At 35.2% G+C, this 19,095-nt stretch overlaps 1 protein-coding gene across 1 annotated transcript; it reads right to left on the reverse strand.

Moving 5' to 3' along the window:
• Window positions 1-342: 342 nt before the first annotated feature.
• On the reverse strand, window positions 343-11,811 carry LOC110465264. Its single transcript, XM_021520971.1, has 6 exons — window positions 11,765-11,811; window positions 5,743-5,993; window positions 5,240-5,293; window positions 4,360-4,443; window positions 1,418-1,537; window positions 343-552 (listed from the first exon to the last, which is right to left on the reverse strand). Exons 1-6 carry the CDS (start codon window positions 11,800-11,802, stop codon window positions 380-382), a joined length of 720 nt encoding a protein of 239 aa, XP_021376646.1. The 5' UTR covers window positions 11,803-11,811; the 3' UTR covers window positions 343-379.
• Window positions 11,812-19,095: the final 7,284 nt, after the last annotated feature.

Raw genomic sequence — 19,095 nt, forward strand, 5'->3', positions numbered from 1 at the left:
TTAAGCGAATAGAAATGCCCAATTACCAATCTTATATACAAAGATATTGAACATTTGCTCAGAAATTATTTTCTTTTCTGACAAACATTTGGTAATAAATTACATGTAGCATTAAGATGATAATTAGTGTTATCAGATGACTGGCTACACATATACTGTGTTGTATATTTCATTCGTCGGTACCATGTTAAACGTTTTGTGTGTTAAAAATTCCATTGCTATCACGTCAGCTAAAAAACACAGCGAATGTTAAATCTTTAAAAAGGACCTAAACATAATCTGCAGGAAAATTCATTTTCCGGATTTAGTTGTCTGTGTCCGGGATACGAAGCTCCACAGTATTTGATGATAGATAGCAGCCATTACCAGCAACGAATGTCTATATTCGCCTGACCAGTCTGTTCAGTGGTGGTCGTTGCTTTGCTCTACAGCTCTTAAGGTCCAGAATGACTAGACAAAGGACCACAGCTACGAGGACAGCGCCAGCGGTCACCCCCATACACTTAGCCATGATTCTCGGCTCGTACACACTCACGTGTCGTCGACGATATGCTGGTGAAAGAAATCATTAAAAATACAAATTAGTAGTAATTCATATTTCAATTTAATAATCAGTCGCATCGCACAGCTTATATATTCTACGCTGTATAGATAAACACATGAGAGATAAAGACAACTTTATCAGTAGCAATTAAGTGACTTGTAATGACATAGGAAATGTTATGTTAGGATAGTTACACCGAAGTGATTTCCTCAGAAATGAAATACATTTCGGACCAATCCACACAGCTCGAAGCAAAGCCGGTTTTTGTCCGGTTCAACAATGTAAAAATCACGCCGGAAATTACACACTATTTTGCAATGAACAGTCACAATCAATTATGAAGGACTCCCATATTGTACTACTATTTACTATGTTAAAAACGTTATAATATGGCCATTTCAATATCTCGCTCCATATCGACTCGGTAACCTCGTATCAGCCTTGTAATGATGGTGATATACGGTTATATCAAGTACAGCGATATTATTATAATTGTGAAACATTTTATACAAATAACACCATTAAGACAAAAAGAATATCTCGGTCAAATAACTAATAATAGTACTTATATTCTGCCTGCTAGCTATATACTGTATACTAAAGCGTGAAGTCGCGTTAAGCATCAATCATGAATTATAAACTATAGATATATTTATATATTGTGAGACTTACACACCGGGTAAAAAGCAAATTAATGCCCTTATAATAGATACGGAAGTATTAATTTGCGAAACTAAGTTCACGCATACTAACAAGTCATCAGCAGTAATAAAATCACATCATCTTTCTCAGATAAGACAAAAAATCCTTCTGAACAATTTTACATTTGTTAAAATTATAATATTTATAGTGTTTGTCCTAAATAAGTATTACCTGAAGTATTTTTATAATAAATACAGGTGTCCAGTCGAAGTCTTGCCAGGTATTCCAGTAATTCTTTGGGTGTTAACAAGTTTGGGGCGTGTTCAAATTTACAAACCGGGCACTTGCTATCTGCATTGGGGATAAAAGTATTTTATTGAATTAGCAGTTTTCACTGATTCACAAATTAACATATAAACCGAAAAGAAATATATTTAGAGCAGTTTCTTTATCAAAACATTACTTGGGAACATGAAGGAAATCGGATCGTTTTCATGTGTCGGTATATTCGGTTCTACTTTGAAAAAAACGGAAATAAGAATCATGTCGTGTGGATAATGCTTCAATAAGGTTTACTAAAGACAGGAAAAAGAGGAAGGTACGGCACTGATACCAATGCCAAGGTTGAACAACGGTAGATAAAAAGATACTATACTAAATTCACAGTAAATTGGTTATTAATAGCATTTTCTCTAAAAATTCAAATTGCTGTTTTTACCATTCATCGAGTACAGTGTATTTCGCTTTGCAGCTCACCGGATGAGTGTATAGCACACTTTAACATACTTAAAAGTCAGAGTTTTCTTCTCGTAATACAGTGAAAAGCATACAACGAACAGAAAGTAATTTATGTATATAAACTTAATCTATATCATTCTAGTAAAGGAGTGAAATGGTTCACATTAGCTCGAAGCTTGTTACCAAATCAGTTTGCACAACTTTTGAATTATATATCAAATAACTTATATATCAATAAAAACTGTGTGAATGAAAGTAGTTATTGAAAATGAAGATGACACCGACAAACATTTGATAATAATTCCAAATAAATGTGACACGACGTTCAGATTTAAGATAGTAATGGAGATAAACTTATTTAGTATAACAAAACAAAAACATTTTACAACCAGAATGGACATCACTTATAGTTATCATCCATATACTATTAAATAAACGTGTTACGACGTTCAGATTTAAGATAGTAATGGAGATAAACGTATTTAGTATAACAAAACAAAAACATTTTACAACCAGAATGGACATCACTTTCAGTTATCATCCATATACTACTTTATACCACCTACCATACTACTTTATATCACCTGCCATACTACTTTATACCACCTACCATACTACTTTATACCACCTACCTTACTACTGTATACCACCTATCATACTACCTTATACCACCCTCCATACTACTTTCTACCTCCTACCATACTACATTATTCCACCTTCCATATTACTTTATACCACCTCCCATATTACTTTATACCCCCTACTATACTCCTTTATACCACCTACCATACTCCATTATACCACCTACCATACTACTGTATACCACCTATAATACTACTTTATACCACCCTCCATACTACTTCATACCGCCTACCATACTACTTTATCCCTCCTACCATACTACATTATACCTCCTACCATACTTCTTTATACCCCCTGCCATACTACTTTATACCTCCTACCATACTACTGTATACCACCTATAATACTACTTTATACCACCCTCCATACTACTTTCTACCTCCTACCATACTACATTATACCTCCTACCATACTTCTTTATACCCCCTACCATACTACTTTATCCCACCTGCCATACTACTTTATACGACCTACCATACTACTTTATACCACCACCAATACTACTTTATACCACCTACAATACTACTTTATACCACCTACTATACTACGTTATACCACCTACCATATTACTATATACCACCTACCATACTACATTATACCTCCTACCATACCACTTTATACCACACACTATACTACTGTATACCACCTACCTCACCACTTTATACCACCTACCATACCACTTTATACTACATACCATACTACTGTATACCCCCTATCATACTACTTTATACCCCCCTCCATACTACTTCATACCGCCTACCATACTACTTTATACCCCCTCCCATACTACTTTATCCCCCCTACCATATTCCTTTATACCACCTACCATATTACTATATACCACCTACCATACTACATTATACAACCTACCATACTACTGTATACCACCTACTATACTACTTTATACAACCTACCATATTACTTTATACCCCCTACCATACTACTTTATCCCACCTGCCATACTACTTTATACCACCTACCATATTACTTTATACCACCTACCATACTACATTATACCACCTACCATACCACTTTATACCACATACCATACTACTGTATACCACCTACCATACTACTTTATACCACCTACCATACTACTGTATACCACCTATCATACTACTTTATACCACCCTCCATACTACTTTATACCACCTACCGATAGCATGATAAATTCATCATCATGTGTTGTCAGTATGAGATACACAATAAGTTGAGAATGACTTGAGAAGAACTTGAGAAGATCTTGAAAACGGATTCCCCAGCATTTGGGAGCGTTTAAAAAAAAGAACGTCCTTTCGTGCCATGTGACTTCCTTAAACCGAAAGTAATATCCACACAAAAGTCATCCGCGTAAGAGAATAGTCCGTCGAAAATAAATCAATAAACGAATTTTGTTTGTGAAGATAACAACACCATTTCAAAGGTAAATGTGCATATGGAAAAGCCAATGACGATAGTATTGCTTTAAAAATATTTTTCAACTTAGTTTTGATGTTCACTGTTTTTACTCCGCGTTTGTCACAGACCGAGGATTTGCGATCGTTGACCATTGAGCTTAGAAATCATTTGGAAAACATGGTGTTTCGTTGACTTTTTTTAAATGGGGAAATGCATAAAGTAGTAGTATAAAGATGATACACAGTTAATCACACAATATTTTCAGTGTTTGTCGTTCGAACAATTTCTCGTCAATCGCACGTGAATAAAATCGAGAGGCCGCCGCAAAATTTGTTCTCACGACAAACCCTGAACATACAGTGTGATATTCTATAGGATCAAAATCGACAGTTTACCTGAGGTGTTTCCTGTCAATGTTGTTACCGTTGGCGTCTTCTTAGAAGTTGTTTCCGTTTCAATCGGTATTGTCACTGGAATTTCTAATGCATTAAACTATCAAAGATTTATCATACCGACAGAAAATCAACATCACACTATCCGTGACACGTGTAACAATATAAGTTGATCAAATATAGACATTCAGAATGTGTGGTCCAATTAAGTATTTCAATAATATTACGTTGTGGGTACGAAAAGTACGTCAAGACACAGTCATGAAAACCTCTATATACGAAGTTAGGTCAAGGTTACGAGGTGTTCGGAAATTATGGCCAAACCAAAAACATTGACTGACTGTCTGGCGGACAAAGTGAGTAATACATATCGTCGTTACATGACTAATCATTTCTATATACGAGGATACAGTAATCAGTAACTATTGTTTTCATAACAATTATTTCCAATTAAAGTAGTGATTTTTCTGTCTGTTTAAGGTCTCATTAAAAAAAGAAACGTTCATAATAATTTGTACTTCTCGCACACAATGTTCCGGAATTCACACGGATGTCCCACATATTATATGGTTTACGTTATATGTAACTAATCATTCGCGTGTCTCACAAATTCTGAGTCTAACATATAAGTTACCATAAACGTTTCCTACAAAAATTTTTAAGTTATATAAAATAATCATTCGCGTGTACCACACATTTTCTGTCTTACGCTATTTAAAATAATCATTCGCGCATCCAACAAAATTTATGTTTAAGGAAAAAAGGAAGACAAAAACAACTAATTATAATAACTCTTTATATTTGGATGGGGAATATTTTGTTCAATACAACACGTTTGCTTATTGTTAACATTTTTTTTTTCTACATAGAAATACATTTATACCTGTAGAAATGGCAGTAGAACAGGTATCTTCTCCTGTGGTGGTCGTGCCATTCTCTGTCCGGTATATAATGAAAAATAAGAGTGTATATTTGCCTATTAACTAATAATTTCCTTAGTGGATTTTTTTATGTTTACTGTATGAGTTCCATGTTCCGTAATATTGTTCCTGAAATTCATGAAAAAGTTTGAACGATAGTTTAATAGCAGTTCAAACCAAATAACCTTAACCTATTGCTTATGACGCATTGACTTTATGCAGTACGTTGATGGACACATTGTTATAGTGATACCTTACTGCAACATTACTGAGAATAATATCAAGATTTTCTCTCTCCCTAACCCTTTTATCATTATAGAAGAAATAATACAATAAAACATGTCAAGACCTGTCTTCAGGTGTTACAACACTCTACTTTACCAGTACTCGAAACAATGTTGTTTTTCTATCTTGGAGAATAATAAGAAAACAGATTATTTTTCATTGCCACTATGAAATGACTTACCGTTGGTAAACGTTCGATAGCAGAGAGCTATTCTAGGTTCTTCACAAGCTTTGTCTTCCCACCCTTCAAATTTTTTAGCGCTCAAAACAACACAGTCCTGATCGTTCAACTGTACAGCGTCATTAGGCTGTTTATCAAGCCATGTAAACCACGTGGCTAACTGTCCGTCAAACGTCCTAAATACACCCTCCTCTGCGCAGTCGTTGTAACCTATCCATAACCCGTCACTCGTTGAAGTGGCCAGAGCATCGCTAGGACAAAATAATGTACTTATAATTTATTTTTTATTTTTGTATGATTTAATTTTGCTATCCCCCAAATGGTAGTCTTTTTCATGTTATATTGTTTAATATAAAGAACAGACAACACAAAAAGTGATACTATAATGTTCGGCGCAGTATTTCTTGTTGAAATTGCGTGGCGATGAAATTAATGCGCAGTTTTGTGTTTTATGCAAAATATTTTGTTTTTATCAGAAAAGAATAAATATTCACTGAATATGAATTAAGAAATAATGTCTGACTTAAATGATAACGGATAAGAAGATTATTTTGAGGGTTTCACGGTGTACACCAATAAAAAAACGCCTCTCAGATTTATGCAAAGCCTCAAGAGGTGGCATCTTCCGGTATCACAGTCCTTATCACAGTCCTGATACTTTCTAAATTTTCGAGGATAACGAGCTCATTGTCAAATTTCATGTTTAGCCATTGGTTTAGTATCATAACATGCTAATTAGATAATTGCATATATTTCGATTTTTTACTGTACTTTCTTAGTTCTGTAAACCCTTGAAGTACATTTAGCTTCCGCCATTATAGTCACGTGACCCATTGTTTACATCCGGTAAGTGTGTCGGTTTGTATCATAGATAGGCATCTATCTTTGACCTATTCCTATTCTATTCATCACTAACAACAGGTCTCATTTGTTTGTGTTTCATCTGTGCCTGGGAATTGACCCTCAGGACGAAGACGTAATCATTCATCGTCATATCTAACTTAATTAAGATTATTTAAGCAATGTTTGCACCAATATCCTACTCGAGCACGATACTACCGACTCACCATCACGCCGGTAAGACAACACCCAATCATGATATTCCCCAAACTCATCGTGATTATTTCATTCTGTAGTTTGTTCTATCAACTAGACTTCAACACAACACCTGACGAAAGTCTGACCAAAGTGAAGCTAACAAATCACCATCTCTATTACTTTGGATAATCAAGCAGTCACTCCAGAGTTGAGATTACAAACTTCACCTATGACATTGAGTACTCAAGCTGCCCTTGTACAGAAACCCCCATGACACTTGCAGTGCGAATCCCACCTAAAACACTAGACCAACAAATATCGTGTCAAATCCAGGCAGTTTACAGCCCCAATAGTGACATTTACTACTGGCTGAAACATGTCTCAAAAAAACGTTACACTGCTCTTGTAAATTCTAAAAATATCCACCTTTTGATCAAGATATTACTAAGCAATCAGGAAGAATTGAACCCAGGTCCCAGGGCGAAAATATCTTGCATTATCTGTAGTCGAGCTGTCAAAAACAACCAAAACAGCATAGGCTGTGATGAGTGTAACAACTGGGCTCACATGGACTGTATAAGCATGTCATCTGCTCGCTTCCAACATCACACTGGCCATCCGTCGGAGAACTGGCACTGTCCTAAATGTAGGTCCATAGACGAAACAAAATTCCCCTGTTTACTATGCTACCAACCAGTGAAGAGCTCACAAAATAAGTATGTTTGTGACAAATGTAACCAATGGGGCCATGTTGAGTGTCTAAGATCAGACTCTATTTCTCTTTCCGGTACCCAACATCTAGAAAATACATGGACCTGTCTAAAATGCAGTAATGTCAACAATTCAAATAGATTGTATGACTCCATAGTTGTTTCGTCACTCAGTTCTATTGAAAATAATGACCATCACAGTACTAGTAGTTATCTCATAATACCCATCAATCCCTATGCACAATTAACTATCTAGAGACAACTCACACCTAGATAATACATTGCCTTCCCCAAGAGCAACTTCGTCACCTATTCCACAAAAGAATAAAAAATCAGCTATACCCAAAAACACCATCAAATCATTGAGAACATTACTCGTCAATTTTCAAAGTATTAGATCCAAACGTAACGAAATATCACTCCTAATTGAATCAGCTAAACCTAACGTTTTCATAGGTACAGAATCCTCGTTGCTACTAGGTCAAATCTCAATGCCACATTAGCCTACAAAAGTGACAAAGTAGAACTTGTAGCCTTTAGAATCAATCTTGCAAAGCAAAACCCCATAATAATAGCCTCATACTATAGGCCACCCAGTAAAACTGACCCACAGTTCATAAGCGACTTAGTAATAGAAATCACCAACCTATACAACACTTTCCCAAACCATAACTTTTGGCTCGGGGGGGATTTCAACTTGAGTGACATCAGCTGGCCCGATAGTGACATCGCAAGTAGCAACTATCCAAAAAATCTGAGTGAACAATTCATTGCTCTCTTCCATGATCTCGGCTTGAATCAAGTAGGGGACTTCCCCATTCGTTATAACAACACACTTGATCTCTTTCTAACCAAAAGGCCGTCAGTTGTCAATAAGTGCAAGGCTATCCCAGGTGTGTCAGACCATGACATCGTCCCAATTGACAATGAAATCTCAACTCCTCCCATAAAACAGCCAAGACGAACCATATTCTTATGGAGCAAGGCTAACATCACCCTTATGAAAGAGGAGGTGAGAGAAAAGCTGAAATGTATTGTAGACCAAACTATGTCTGTTGACCAGGCCTGGTCACATTTCAAAAATGTCCTTAATTCAGTTATTAAAATCCACGTACCCCAAAAACTAACGAGGTCAAAATTCACCAATCCATTGGCTAGTAACAACATAAATAGGCTAGCCCGACAAAAACGAAGATCCTAAAACAAAGCCAAGAAAACACACAAGACAAAAGACTGGGACAGGTACAAAAAAATAAAATCCAAAATGCAAAAAGAGACCAGAAGAGCCTTTAGTAGTTACATGCATTACATCATTAGTCCTCAGCTCATAGTTAAACCAAAACGATTTTGGAGTTTTATTAAAAGTAAAAACATCCCACCAATTAGGATTCCTGAAGACGGCCTTACATATTCTGATGCAAAAAGCAAAGCATACATAATAAACCAACAATTTCAGTCCGTCTTCCCCAAAGAAAACCTCTCTGAACTACCCGACTTAGGTCCATTCAGACCAATGTCACGCATCACCATCAGCGAACCAGGTGTATATAAGCTCCTTCAGAATATCAAAATTCATAAAGCCACTGGTCCCGATTCCATTCCAGCCAGAATCCTCCATGAATTGGCAACAGAAATCACCCCAGAACTATCAATTATCTTTCAAAATTCCCTCGACTCTGGCACCGTACCACACGATTAGCGTGAAGCACACATCGTGCCAGTCTTCAAAAAAGGGGATAAACAAGCTGCTGAGAATTATAATCTGTCTCACTTTCCTGTATCACATGCAAATTGTTAGAACATATCATCCATAGTAATGTAATGTCCCACCTTGAGCAAAATAACATTCTAACATATTTACAACATGGTTCCCGTGCAAAATTCTCTACTGAAACTCAACTAATTCTGACAATTGACGACATAGCAAGGAACCTTGATAAAAATAAACAAATTGACGTCGTCCTTTTAGATTTCTTGAAAGCGTTCGACAGAGTCCCTCATGCAAGATTACTTTCCAAACTAGAATATTATGGGGTATATCCAGATACTGTTGGTTGGTTTTCCTCTTTTCTGAGCAACAGACAACAGAAAGTAATAATTAACAGCACCAGCTCTGATAGCGCCCCTGTCCTATCCGGGGTACCTCAGGGAACGGTTGTTGGCCCACTCCTCTTTTTGGTCTACATTAATGACATCATCGACTCAGTTTCCTGCGACATCAAACTCTTTGCTGACGACAGCTTATTATATACAGAAATTAATTCATTAGAAGACTGTCAGAATCTGGAAAACGACCTCAAATTCTTGGAAGTCTGGGAGGGTAAATGGCAAATGAATTTTAACGCCAAAAAATGTTCTATCATCAACATATCTAAAAAAAGAAAAATCCAATTAAGTTTAGCTAATCCCTGCACAATCATGTTTTGGAAAATTTAGACTCTATCAAATACCTAGGGGTTACTTTCACCTCAGACCTAAATTGGGATAAACACATACAATCCATCACCAACAAGGCAACTAGGACACTGGGATTTCTGCGTCACAACATGTCATCGTGCACCAGAAAAGTCAAAACCCAGACATTCACCACACTAGTAAGACCATCACTAGAATATGATGCCACTTGCTGAGACCCTTTTATTTCAGACCAGGTCCTAGCAATTGAAAATGTACAGCGTAGGGCTGCCAGATACGTATTTAATGATCATAGATCTAGAGAGCCTGGATGTGTCACCAACATGATAAATATACTTAAATGGGAGCCCCTAGCCCAGTGAAGAACAAAAGCCAGGCTCATGATGTTATGTAAAATAATAAACGGACATGTGGTTATTGATCCATCCCAATTCATAACATCAGGCGATAGGAGAACCAGAGGGGCCCACAGAATTAATCAAACATCAACCCACACAAACTTGAATAAATATTCATTCTTCCCTAGAACTATTGTTAACTGGAATTCGCTACCATCATCCCTAGCACAGGAGCCAAACTCTTTCAGGTCTGCCGTGGTTTGTTTCAACCTTCCATGAAGTGTTCTCTGTTTTTTTCTTATAGTACAAATTAACCTAAATAATTGTTTTTAACATTTTTAATGCCACCTCCCAGGTTCAAGTGCACTCAAACCTTTGAGTCTGATCCTTGTTAAGGAAGAAGAAGAAGAAGAAGAAGCAAAGTTCACAGTTTTTTTCGATATTTACCATATAACAACAAAAATAATCTTGGTATCCCTTTTAATTTAGTTCAAACAGTCAGACATCATTTCTTAATTCCTAGTCAAAAATTCTGACAAAAACAAAATGTTATTCCGCAAGTCTGTTTGCTTGTTTGGTTTTGTGACCTAGAAATCGTCATATTAGGGCATATGAAGACGACGTCCACAGAAGAATGAGTCAATCAATGACCACTTAAAAGCGTCTTCACACTTAAAAGTGATCACTCGGACACACCGTGACAAGCATGATACTCTATCCGTTTTAATCATGTGGACAATGGCGTAATTAGAGACACTGTTGTAAGGAAAGGGTAGGTCAGAAAATTAGACTACCGTAGGTGATGACAGCAGTTTGACTATCTTGCCTATGAATCATTGGGTTTGAACTAAATCTATCTACTAAAAACAAATATGGAAAGTACTTGGTTACAATACAAGATATATAGCTTTATTTTTTACTTGATCCAATTATCATTTAGATTTCTATTTTTCCAACCATTTAAACTGCACACTTTTCGGTCCCTTTCATCACCAATGAATTCTAGAAATGTGAATTAGCTGTATGGTACACCGTTCTTCACTTTTGGAATACTGTTTCAATTGCAGAATTTTGTAGGTGCAACATCATGGCTTTGTGTGTGTTACGTTCCTCTTTCAATACACAAGGCGGTAGACTCGGCTGATGTAAGTTTAGTCCCCGAGGTTTGCCGTAACCTTGATCGCAACATTTATCTTTTGGGTAGTGGAACGGTTCATCATATATATATACACTTTAATCATATGCACCTAGTATCACCGGTGAGTCGTAGAAGAACGAAATGGTCATCATTATTTTTTGGCATACTGTATAAATTGCAAAAAGGGACAAGCAACATGTGTCAGTATTGCTTTCATCTTTCCTATGGAGATGCTGATTCGACATATTCAACTCTTTTTGTGACAGGACTTATAAGAATAAAAGATTGATTGAAAAATTAACATGATCGGTAAAATCTGTAATACGTACGTGTCAGTGATATTAACAACATGAATGAATATTTAAGGTAACAGCCAAACTTACATAATCGTAGATATGTAGTTGTCGATAATATAGTTCATCACTGTGGGAGTTGGTATCACAGCCAGTGAACCGTTCTTGCTTTCACAGCTTTTCTGTGCAATCCAAGCCGGCTGCATACTGTTATCCACCCAGTAGCACGAGTCCGTTTCGTGGAAATACAAGGCGGTTTGTGGACATTCTTCATAACAATGGGGAAAAAATCACAATAATCAAATACTGTAGATCAATTCAACTATTCCATCTACTCTTAATTTCTCAACATGACATGTGTTCATGGGGGATTTATAACTTGATAATTATTGTTAGATGATATTATATATTTTATATTAGAATGATTGAAAATGAAAAAAAATACTATAAATGTTTCTTAATGTTTAAGATCTATATAGGTGTCCCGGAGGATACTAAACCAAAAATAAAACAATATACTAAACCAAAAGGAATGCGAAACACTCCTTACTCCTTGATGTATCTTCTGACATATAACAAAGATAACATTCTTCTTCTTCGTAGACTTTGAAATCCCATGCCGTGTTGACAGTTCTAAAATAATTTGGGGGGGGGGGGGATTTACATTGTTTATAGCCTATAGTTTGCATCTCTTTACGAGTCAACATGTCTCTAACAACAATTTTCCGGGCGTTCAAAACCAGAACTCTTTGAGATGCTTGATTTTCATGCACTTCTAATTGAATACATATGTATATCATCTATTGTTAAAAGATAAAAAAGAGTGATCTTACATTTGAAGAAAATGCGGAAGAATACAGCTCTATGTTTAGCTAATAAAGACGTGGTGACATTGTTGTATCTTCCTTCAACGGGTGTAATGGATAGCTTACCTAGTGGCTTGAAGCAAATACCGTTCAGTGCCTCACTACATTCCGCTGATACCACCTTAGGTGGTTGGATCGGTTGAAGAGCAGAACATCCTGTTACATTCGGGTCAATTTGGCTGATCCAATACAACTGTGACCTTCAATGAAAATGTATTATTAGTTTACAAATGCACGAAATACTATCCATATGCGATGTATTTTATCTAATCAAAAATTGATTCATATTATGATTATGTAGGAACAAGGCAATGAATATCATCGAGGAAAATATATCAAAAGGATTGTTTTCCTCCTTAATATCAGCGTCTTCAGGATCTATTCTTTTGAGATTGAAATCACGTTCGTTTTGATCTAGAGTAACAGGTCATCGTTAAATTTAACTTTATTTTGAAAGTAAACACGAATCTGTAAAATGTGTCAAAATACGTATTTCCTTTTAATTGTTTTGAAAAAAAAAATCACAATTCCGGCAAACAATTTTGAATATCCTTTATGCTCTACGTTTCGGCATTAGTTGAATCACTGAAAGAGTCCTTTTTATTATATTCTTAAGTCTGTTCCAGATGTAAAACTTTAGAAAACCAAAAGGAACAAATAGGAAAATTTAAAACGTCATTTTCATTTACTGTAATGAGTAGCACGAAAAATGGGCTATTGTATCTTTTTATGTGAGTCGTTCAAAATCAGTTACAGAATAATGAGGATTTTTTGTTTTAAAAACAAATGGTAACAACAATCAATATGGCTTTTGTACAAGAATTTATTCATGAAGATATCTGATCAAATACTTGGGAGATGTTATTGATTTTGTCCTGCTTACGGTCAAAGTAAAAAAAAATACGAAAATTACATATTATCTGTAAATCCTTATCTTTGGCTGATCACAGCAAAAACACGAGCACGAGTCGCATTTAACTCATAGACAAGAAAAAACTTTCATAAATATATTAGATTGTTTTTCTTTTCAAAAAGTGTTTTGTTATTAAAAATAAGATATATTACTTCTGTATTTTGATCATCCCTTTTGGATAAAGCCAAGGCACAAGTCAAGAACATGGGACATTATATGAAACACTATAACGGGTGAACAACACTCAATCTTCTACAAGGGATTTTTTAAACAAAATTCACTAATATCTAAAACCATTTCCTTAATTACTATTTACCAGAGAAATAGATGCCTTTTCTTTATTTTTTCGTTTTAATTACAATACTTACACAGACAACAAGTGATGGATGATAAATGTGGGTAGGCCTGCGCTATCAATAGCTATCAAAGATCCGCCATCTTGGCTACAGGACTGGGTGCTGTCTATAACAGTTCCATTCGTCTTTGTAAGCCATATACAAATTCCATCGTCTTGGAAGAAATATGCTTCAAGTGGGCAAAACTCAGTCGATACGAAATCTGAAAAAATAAAACAAACACTACTATAATTATTTCATCTCTTCATTTACTGTCAATATTATGAATTAGTTACCTCAAATCTATGCACTTATTAGTTTCAACCATATTTTATTCTTGTCAATTAACATGTACAATTACAAAAGACATTTAATTTTGATGATTGGGAAACAAGTACTATTGTACTTATACATAGTCCTTCTCATCGTTCATAACAAACTTTGCTGTAGTCCATGTATAATTTTGCAGTGATAGTCTGAATATGCACAAAAGAAACTGTTTAGAAAGAAAGATAGACCATGATATTAGAGATAAAGAAAGTAACTGATGGAGTTTTACCCGGTTGGATGGGTAGTTAAGTTGACATGATATCCTAATGTAGTTAAATTCTAATTGCTTGGAAAATTTTCTTGTTGATCTGATAAAATTTCGAGTAGCTATAAAAATGTTTACATTTTGATCATACGTTAAAGATACATCACCAAACAGTAGTAAATGACCACTTAATTGGTAATGCAGGAAATCAAGTACCTTCGGCGTGTTTCATTGTGATTAGAACAAAACAACAAATAGTGGGAACTGTCTTCTACAAAATGTCCAAATGAACATAAGGAATTGTCTATAAGATTTCTTTCAAAAAGATGACGTTTTAAAGTCCTTATAACGACAATGTAAACTTTGTCACTAATACCACATTGCATCCTCTTTCTTGTAGCAATCATTGTTAATCAGTGCTTAACTGAACTTTAAAACCAGGACATTACATATAAGAGCACTCTATTTTATTTCAACAGTAACAATTTTGACGGAGCAAACAAATATCTTTGCACTGACTGGAATATTCAACTTCAATGTTATTTTACGATATGAATTATGTTCTTACTTATACAATTATATTTGCTATAAATCAATATGTACTAACTAAAACAGTTTTAATGAAAAATGTAGGATTAAATCAGACTGAATAAAAACAAAGAAATCAAACAATACACAGGCATCCTAGATTAAAAGAAGAACGCAAGACACACGCCTGTGATTGCACTAAAACCTGGTTTGCCTGACGCAGTATGCAAAAAAAAAAAAAGTATTTCGTGGCACCATACCGCCGTTTCGTTCTTCTAGTTCTTCTTCTAGTCCAAGAAAGGCGAACGGCGATATAAGTATATGGGTGTTACTGATTTGAAGCATAATTTGAAAAAAAATGAGATCTAGGTCATATCTAAGAATTATCACGTTCACAAAGCGAAAACTGGTTAGTGACAAAAAATAACAACACAGGGCACACCAATGAGCATAATCAATGAATTAGATTGGAAATTGAAACATCATACTTCCCAATGGGACCACGATAGCAACAACAAAAATCCATCCCAAAAATCATGATAATCGGTGCAAGCTCTCGAACACTAAATCAATTTCGATATGTTAAAACCGCAGACAGGGGAAGTCCGTGATCAGAAAATCTAAATCGCCTCGCGTATAGTACAGCTCAATAATAAGCCTTCTATGTTGGTCAAATTGTAAGTTTAGATCGAATAAAGCGGCCGAAGTAGAGAAGTCTGTTGTGTCCTTGATTTCAAGCTCAGAGAGGATATATGCAATCGACGTGGTCAATACATTTCTTGTTGTTTAGATACAGCACATCATTGATATATTTTAAAGAGAGATTGAAAAACTTGACTCAGCTTTTATTACCAGTCAGCTCTTTAGTAAATTCACGATTCACAAAAACAAGTCGGCAAGAAGAGCCCCCCCCNTTCTGCTGGAAAATCTTGTCACAGAGCTCAAGAAAGACATTGACAACCAGGACACAAATCATTCTCAATAAAAACGCTAAAATAAACTAAAAATGCATTGTTTCCCTACGGAATAGATAAAGTACACGAGAACATCGCCAAAACGGTCGCATCGTTTCAAACTCTTGATTAAACTGTGAGAAAGTTATAGTCCTGATAAAGCATTTCTAAACTAGCAGGAGTCAATGTGTATTACCTTAATGATTCTATGCGACCTTTTTATACGACTCTGATATTCCTGATTCACTTGTAACCTACTTTGTTAGTGTGCCAGAGAAACAAAGTATCGCATCAGGATGAATCAAATAGGATATGAAAACACATAAGCACACGATAATTCCAAATTGACACGATAAAACCATAACACACGATTGAGGACAACAAAATAAATAATGGCATCAAAAACACACAATAACTTATGAATTAGATAAATAAAATAAATTAATTGATAAATGCGTGATGATCTATCTAATTCGGTACCAAACTTAAAGTTATGTAAAATATTTTACGAATCCATAATATCACCTCTCTGTTTTCACTGTACACTGTAACGTCTCATTGGAAATAGTCAACTTTCGGTAGAAAACAACAGACATGTGCATCATTACATCAAATCCAGCGATAGGTTTTGATAGTAATAATTAATTTTCTATTCTTATTTAAGTTGTTATATGTGTTTATGAAATTGTATTTCATTATTTTGCCGGATTTATTTGTTACATTGATTCTGTTCGTTTTAAAAGTACTCTACCAGGTTGCATGTCATGAAATCTGTATAATTTATAATTGTTTCAAATGCGGATCAATTTCTCAGTTTCCAAGTTTAATTTTCTAGGTAACACCCCTCCCCTCCATCACTCCCACCCCCTCCCACCCCACAGTTCCTTCCTTCCTCAACCTATCTTTTCCCTTTCCCCAAAAACATATACACTTTTTTCACAATATGTATTGAGGAGAGGACTCTATTAAGTTGTAATAACTTGTTGTCCGATCCATTTGTATATTTGTACAATAAAATATGTTTAAACTAACGTCTCATTACTGCAAAGATATATATTACAAAATAAAAGCAGTTACAGAAAAATTTACAAAGGAAGAATATTAAAAGATGTTAACGTCTTGTTGATACAAAAACAAGTACAAGTAAAGACATTCGAGTAATAACACTTACCAACACACAGCAGGCAGAGCAACGCATGGCTGTACCAACCCGTCATTATCCCAACAACAAGTCGTTCTATGTCAACGAATCCAGTGTCGGAATGCAATCGATGAAGTATTGCTGAGGCTTTTTTTGCAGAGTGTTTCTGACGTCGTTTTGATATTTATTTATAGGTGATTAGTTCATCTGCTTACCTGTATAATATGCTGGTTCGCTTGAAAAGGATTTGGAGTAACTCAATTATATAGAAAGACGAAATAGCAAACTCAACCGGTGAAACAACTCTCGTGCAGTGACTTTATAATGCTACGCTTCCTCATATGTGCTATATCCTAGCATGTAACACAGATTCTCCCCATCAGGGACACCTAAAATACAACAAGAGAATACCCAAGTGTTAAAAACAGCTTTTTAATTTTTAAATCGATAAAGTTTCAAAATATGAACAAGGGAAAGATTTACATGGAGACCACTGGAAAAAGTGCAATACCTAATATTAAGCTGTACGATATGCGTGACGATTTCGATTTTTCTATCTTAAACTTTCTCTTTCTTGATAGCAACATATTTGCTTACCCGTTTGCTTTCGTTTGCTTTTACAATCTGTCCTTAAATATGCACTCCTGTCAAGTGTTTTTCCCCTATTTCACTTTGTGATATCTAAAACATGTTAACATTATAATATCAAAGCCAAAATTCCGAAAGTTTTCATCAACGTAAAATAAAGTGCTGGAAATGCTATGAAACACCGTTTCGTAATTGACGATAACAACTCATTTGCTGTATAATTAAAGATATACAAATGTTATCACTAAATCATTTGCAGATATCACCAATCTATTTTAGTGATATCACGTATTTATAAAGTAATATCAATATAATAAATAGATCATATGACAACGATTTACCTCATGCATGTATTATATTGACGTCACAGAAACAGCAGGTCCTCCCCCGATACCTCATGGTTCGTATGGTATCATATCCCATCCCCATGTTGTGGTTTTTATTGTTCATAAATGTACGTATAATGTACAAATAAACAAGTTGTACACATTTTCCGGTAATAGAAGTATGTCTTATTGTTTTATTGGGGTATGTCCTCTCACTCCCTAAAATGTTTAAATGACAATTCTTTGGATCGAAGAATTGTTTTAGCTCGACAAATAATATGGATAGCCAAGTCTTTTGCTTTATTATATTTTACTTATTTTGCCATGATGCCAAGTAATCTAATAGTTATAAGAATAACAATTAATGTTTCATACATAAATGAGCGACATCATAATAATAAATGAATTATAGTATTTTTTTATTGTCTGCAAATTCGTCAATGTACACTATAGATGAATAATGCATTCCCTTCCCGTCTTCAAAATGTTTATATGATAATGTTTTGACGAAGGAATTGATTATAAGGCACCTTTTGTATTGGCCCATGGTAATTTCTTCGTGATACTTGAAGCTTGTTCTAGAAAACTGATACGATTAACCAAGAGGTTTTTTTTGAAGAGAAAAGGGCATATATCACACACATCCCACATCAAGGAAGGACCTACCCTACGGGAATAAAAGGGAAACCGGCTCCTCAGCAATCATTATAACCCTATACAAGACTGTAGAGCTGCAAAGCTGTTTGTATTTCTAACAAGATTAATGACCATCACCACAATAACGTCACACAAAAGGGTAGAAAATTAATAGGTATGCAAAGAGACCCATTTTGATTGATTAGAATGGACCGTGACTGTTTGATGTATTTATCTGTATGCTAATACACCTTTTGTCCACCAGCGTTGTTTGTCCCGCATGAACCCAACCAAATAATGGCAAAACAATATGTCTGTGATTACACAGATCAAACGATTTTATAGGATTAAAAAGGGAGTCAGCAACAATATACAAATTGAGTTAAAATGTATCTCTGATTAATGACAACACTGTTGGTCATTAGGTGTGATGTGCCGGACACATGATAAATGATTTTAACAAAAGGAATCGCCCTATTTTGAAATCTTCTACATATACGATGAACATTCCTATCCATCTATAGATTTAACACTGGATTAGAAACTTCTCATAAGTTACAACGTTGGTACAAAGAGAAATTATTCATGACTTCATAAGTC

Source organism: Mizuhopecten yessoensis, unplaced genomic scaffold (genome assembly GCF_002113885.1).
Source record: "Mizuhopecten yessoensis strain PY_sf001 unplaced genomic scaffold, ASM211388v2 scaffold1579, whole genome shotgun sequence".
NCBI classification, from domain to species: domain Eukaryota; kingdom Metazoa; phylum Mollusca; class Bivalvia; order Pectinida; family Pectinidae; genus Mizuhopecten; species Mizuhopecten yessoensis.

What these genes read in the sequence shown, in the direction of transcription:
- LOC110465264 (XM_021520971.1), bottom strand. Translation starts at nt 11,802, where the DNA reads ATGAACTATATTATCGACAACTACATATCTACGATTAT. An exon ending in AACTACATATCTACGATTAT is followed by an intron (nt 5,994 to 11,764) that starts GTAAGTTTGGCT and finishes ATTTTGTCCTAG; the next exon opens with CGATGCTCTGGCCACTTCAA. An exon ending in CTATCGAACGTTTACCAACG is followed by an intron (nt 5,294 to 5,742) that starts GTAAGTCATTTC and finishes TATACCGGACAG; the next exon opens with AGAATGGCACGACCACCACA.